General features: G+C 39.0%; 1 protein-coding gene across 4 annotated transcripts in view; it reads right to left on the reverse strand.

Annotated features, from left to right (window-relative positions):
• Positions 1 to 5,759, reverse strand: part of LOC6558858 (tyrosine-protein kinase Abl) — a 28,302-nt gene extending 22,543 nt beyond the window's left edge. For all 4 annotated transcript variants that reach the window (XM_001984398.3, XM_032743493.2, XM_032743494.2 and 1 more), the window contains exon 1: positions 5,350 to 5,759. In XM_001984398.3, the coding sequence (XP_001984434.1) occupies positions 5,350 to 5,704 (355 nt within the window). In that variant the 5' untranslated portion in view covers positions 5,705 to 5,759. The remainder of the gene's footprint in view (positions 1 to 5,349) is intronic.
• Between the last annotated feature and the right edge of the window lie 241 nt (positions 5,760 to 6,000).

The raw sequence follows: 6,000 nt of genomic DNA on the forward strand, positions 1-6,000 counted from the left end.
GGCAGCTGCTGAGTGGGCGGCGACTGCAACGTCCCCACTGGGAGCAAAAGGCAAAGAAATAAAATGATTGGAAAATGGGCTAGAATAATACATAAATTTGAATGCATGGAGGAAATTGTCGACGACAAAGTTGGGCAAAACTTCTGATGTTGCAAAGATGATATATACATAGTGCATGATATATATGCATACACTACGTACATAGATAGGAAGACATGCATAAAAAAGATATTTTCATATAGAGAAGAGCAGACAGATTTAGGTTGGAAATTCTTTCGGGGTTTTTCTTTTATAAAGTACATTATTATTTTTACGATAGATTTGGGACTTGAACATACACAACAAAATTATGTCGAATATTTAGTTTTGAGATTATAAGATTATGTAAAGATCGTGTGGGAATTGATGTCAAGTTAAACACACATGTAAATATGAGTAAAATAGTTGTTCACAGTTTCTTTGTGTCATTTTGCTGCTCAGCAACTTAAATTTTCATAATATTTATTCTTTATTATTACTATAATCCAAATTTCTTGTATTGCATTTGTAGTTGTTGATTCAATTGTACAACGGTAAACGGGCTCAAGTGCAAACAAGACGCTTACTATTGAAATAATTACACATGTTCCATACCCCAATTAGAGTTTGTACACACAGCTGTTGAATTAAGTTCTTGGCGTCTTATTGGAATGACGTAGGGCTAAAAAGTGAATGCATATAAAAAAAAGAGAGCAGGAACTTGCGACTGGTCTCTAAAAATAAAACTTCAAAGTACATTGCAAGGCACGAAATGCGAGGCACGAAAGGATTTACGAGCTTGATCGAAAACAGCCCTTTGGCCCCAAAAAGCAAAACATGCAAACTAAAAAAAACAACAACAGGAACAACAACAATAATAATAATGACGATGAGTGGCACTTTGGAGCTGGCAAATGCCAGGAAACAGGCAACGTCGACTGCGACTCCAACTCGAACTAAAAGTTGAGAAAATTATAAAAAGCAACGACAAGAAGAAGACGCAGATACGTAGCGGCTAATAATAGAATATATGTATATGAGTGTAAAGCAAAGGCATTGAGTACAACAAAATAAAGAACTAATACAAAATAAGAAAAGTGAAGATGACAACAATAACAACAACGCCTTCTTTAAAACTTCTCGCTGTTCTCTCTCCACATATGTTATGATAAAGAGCTGTTAACTTTTGTAGCAGTTTTTGGTTATTTCGGCAAGTAGCAGCTGTTAACGTAGATATGGACTGTTAACTGCTTAATTGTGGCAGTCACAGTTATATCCACGAAGAAATAAACACGCTCTCCAAATTCATTATATATTGTTTCTTTCTTTCATTCTTTTGCTTCTGGCAAAGCAATCGTGTTTGTTAAAGGAATAATATATCTATATATATTAACATATTTGTAAGCGTGTGGGAAAGCTGTTAGGTAAACATATACACACACTCACGTACACAAACATAAACACACACACACACATCAGTCATTCCCACAACACACACGTCACCTGTTTGCAGAGTGTCCACAACATGGACACATGCTCCTAGTTGGATGGATGTGCGTGTGGCGTCCATTAGCCATGTGAAAAGTTCATTTGCCTCGTCGTCTCATAATTTGCCGCTTGCATGTTGGCAAACAGAGTCCGCCCGTCCAGGCAAAGAAGCTAAGGGAGTGAGGGGGACGCCAAGAGGTGGCGAGGCCATTGACGCCTCCCGCCTTTCAGACGTCCAGGCTACTCAGATTACACTTAAGAAAGTGTGTGTGAAATGGAGAGAGAGACAGACAGACAGATAGACAGAAAGAGAGAGAGAGACAGAGAGAGAGACGGACAAATACTTGACACTCTCTCAAGGAGTTCGCAACTCAACTCAACTCGACACGCCACACACAACATGGCTATTTTGAGACATTGCGACGCGTCGCCAAAGTCTGTGAATATATGGAAGAAGCTGAAAAGACCTCCATCCAATTCCACTTGCATTTCCCATTTCCATTCCCATTTCTGACTGTCTATTTTTTTTGCCTTACTGTTTGCAATTGACAGCTTCAGTGAAGCAGCAACAGTAACAAGCAGCAGACAGCAGCTTTCCCAGCGCTATCCAATCCTATGGGCCACCAAACATATCTAATTACTTCATGTAACGACTTGTAACTTTAGTCAAATTCCACTGTGCCCCATAGGCAACGCCTACAACAACTGCAAGGCAGACAGACGGCACAGTGGTTAGAAATAAGTAGTCTACACTTGGGTGGTGTTAACTCTTTAAGTAGATGACTGTTATTCTCATCTGTGTTTTATGTTAAGGAAAGATCTTTCCAGACCCATAACTCTGTTAAAACAGAACCGATATTCAAAGTTAAAAACGCTATTTTTTATTTGAATTCATTTACACCTTTAACCTTTTGACTGCTAAGTTAAACTATCACTTTGCTTCACTGTGCAGTATCGTCAATTGCAATTCATGTCAGTTATTTGCTTGTCGCCTGTCGCATTTGACTTGTGTGTGTAGTTGTGTGTTGATTGTGATTTTAGTTAGAGTTCGCGGCGGCTGCCATTTGGTCTGTGTGGTGGCTGTGTCTGGTCTGAGATTTGGATTCGACCTGGTCTGGGACCGCGACTGTTGTTTGTGTGACTTGCGATTGGTTTGGTGACTGGCTGACTGGTGACTGCGGTTGTAATCTGTACCCCAACCCAAGATTTACAATGTAATTTTGTAATTGAAATAACAACAATAACAACAAAAAAACAACAACAAAGAGAATTGCATCTTCTGAGTCTCCGCTGCTGCAATGCGAATTTCTGTTTCGATTGCAATTTACCTTGGAATAATTTCGTGTGGGAAATTTGCACGAAAATCACAACAAAAAAATGTAGTTTTAGTTGAATTATCTTTTTGTTGTTAGTTTATTTGTAGTTGAACTTTTCGTCCAATGGTATGCTTAGTATGCTGCTCACGTCAAAAATGCTTTTTTAATTTGCTTACCAGCCACAGCTGTGAAACAAGCTGATAAAACTACTTCAAACGTGATAAGCATTTTTTATATTTTTTCTGTTGACATTCGAGAATATCTTGGGTAATCGCAAACTTATCAAATATCGCAAGTATTCTCATATTTTTATTATTTATAATTTTTCTTTATGCTTGATAAACATTCGAATTGTTTCTCGGCAGCACAACAAAGCAAAATGAGCTGCATACTTGCTCAGGGCCGGCAGTAGTCTGTAATTCAATCCCAGTGACTCAATATTTATTGGGACCTTATCAGCATATAGACATAGCTCCTCATTAAAAATGATTTAATGCCTCAAATGAATAAGACTATAATTGTGGACAAATTGCAGTGCAACAACAACATCAAATACCACAAAGATTAAATGCAATCATTTTTAATGGAAGCAAAAGCAAAATAAAATTAAAAGTGCTAGACTTGGGAATGTTGGACTAGTCGATACCCTGTAGCCAGGTGTACGAGTAGCCAAGCTGAGAAATAAATAAACAAGACTTTTAGCCAGGTAAAGGGAGAAGGAGAGACAGAGTGAGAAAGAAAGGGAGATAGAAATTTTGATTATAGATAAGAGAAAAGAGAGTGTATAAAGCAAGCGATTGCTAATTTATTACATTAGTCATTCTTATTGATTATTAGAATTCCTGAGAAATCCAAAGAAGTCGGCATTAATCACAAATGCAATTTTTATTTGCTGCATTAAAAGACTCTTTAAGCTTTTCTTAAAGGGTGTAAAGTGGAATATGAAGTATGCTAAAGCAAGGAAGAAGAGTCTCTCTTTCCATCTCTCTCTCACACACATTCCAATTGGAAAGCTTAAATCTATTTTGCGCAGCTCTCGAGACATTTAATGAGTTATGAGTAGAAATGTGGAGAGAGGTCGAGGGGAGGGGGAAGGTGTAATGAGTAATGTGTAATTTGGCATTAGATGATGATGCTTAAGCGCTGATTAGCTGGCTATAAATCTAAATGAAAAACACCTCGCACCCACCACCCCCGTCAATAGTTCTCATTCGTTGCGGTAGGGCGATGATAGGAACATAAAAAACCTATTAACAAAAATGGACAAGGAAAAAGAAAAAAAGGAAAAGCTGTTATAGGAAATGTTGCAACTTGTCAAAAGGCAAACAAATAAATAATAGAAAATTGTGTATAGCAAAAAGCAGGCGAAAAAAAAGGATAGAATGAAAATGCGTGTAAGGAAAAACGCAGGAAATGCCTGTCCTGATGAGAGGGTGGGGTGGGGGATGGTGCTACAACAATTTCAACCACTGTTAAAAGAAGCTGAGGGTGCGGACGAGGGTGGGGGAGCGCAGCAGCAACAGCAGCAGCAGTTGAAACCGCCCTCTTAACAAAAATGAATTTAGCTGCACATTTACCGTTTTCATTTCATTTCTGCTCCTGCTGCCACTTCTTCGTCTTCTTTTGCTTCTGCGTCTATTGTAAACAAAAGCGAGACAACAACAACTACAACAAGAAGTAAAACTATATGCCGGCAACAACAGCAACAAGAAGAAGAGTAATGCGCATTCCGTTTCTATGTTAATCGGAAGCAATGAAAATCGAAAAATTGGCTCAATTGAACAGCGAGTGTGCAGGAACAGAGAGCGAGAGAGAGAGAGAGAGAGAGAAAACTGTCAAGCAAAAGTGCGTGCGTGTGTGTGTGTGAGTGTATACACACTGTAAATGCATTTGTATGTTGCGGGTGGCACACACACACACACATACATATATCACAGCTGCGGTCAACATAATAGTAGTGAATAGCAAATGTTAAAGAGAAAATACTTAAAATATAACTACAAAATTATGAAAATTTTATTTGAATACAAGCAATCAATGCTGAACAAATAAACATTAAAATATGATCCAAATAGTCGTAGCGCAATATAAGTGATTTTTCTTTCTTAGCTTTTTGTCGGGATAGTAATGTATCTAATAACTAGATATGTTGTCTGGATGTATTATACGACATTTAGAAATAACCGTCACACACCAATGTTTTGCCTATTTCTAGAGCAACTGACGAGCCAGACCAATTCAAAGTCTTCAAAGTGGAAATTGTACCTTGGCTTAACGTCTAGAAACAATCTTAATAACTTTACAACACAAATTCTCAATTGCATTGAAATTTGTTGTAAAAATCAATGTCATTTCATCATGTATCAGAGGTATATTGAACAATAAAATGATTGAAGGAATCGAAGGGACTATGTGAAAGGAGATATGAAAGTATTGAGTGCAATGAATGAAGCAGCGCTACTATTTTCTTGACCGCAACTGTATATGGAATAGATACATGTACAGAGTGCAGTTAGTTGATACTCACCATTGTGTTCGGTGAATATGTTGAGGCCAATGCTGGGCGGATTGCAGCGATTATCCTTGTGCGATGCATTCGATGAGTTGGCGCCGCGATGCGAGGAGTTGCCGCCGCTGGAGCCGATGCTGATGCCCGACGATGACTGATGCGGTTTCATGCGTGAATTGCGCAGAGTGGAACCAACAGCACTCAAAGCGTTGCCACCACCAATTGAGGAGCTGCTGATGCAGTGCGGCGAACCGGATGCAACGGGACTGCTGCTGCTGGAGACACCAATGCAACTAACGGTGCTGCCACCGCCTCCTCCTCCGCCGCCTCCACTCGAATGCGAGCCGCGCTCCTTGCCCTGCTGTGCACCCATAATATATCCACTTCCACTTCCAATCACATGCAACAACAATTCCAAATACACTGCAAATTTTTCTTTCGATTTTGCTTTACTTTTCTTTTTTGTTTTCAATTGCGATAAATTTGCATGCACTTTTTGTTATAATTTGTCGCATTCGCATTTGCGATTTGCAATTTGCTTTTATTTTAATTCGCTTCTCTACACATTTTCATTCGCCGTCTCGTTTCTTTCTTTTCGCGAGATACGCTCTTTTATTGCCCGTTCCGTTTCGTTCCGTGCTACTCCAATTGGTGCGAATTGAGAGTAGA

The sequence above is a fragment of the Drosophila grimshawi genome, unplaced genomic scaffold (genome assembly GCF_018153295.1).
Source record: "Drosophila grimshawi isolate 15287-2541.00 unplaced genomic scaffold, ASM1815329v1 contig_44, whole genome shotgun sequence".
Classification (NCBI taxonomy): Eukaryota; Metazoa; Arthropoda; class Insecta; order Diptera; family Drosophilidae; genus Drosophila; species Drosophila grimshawi.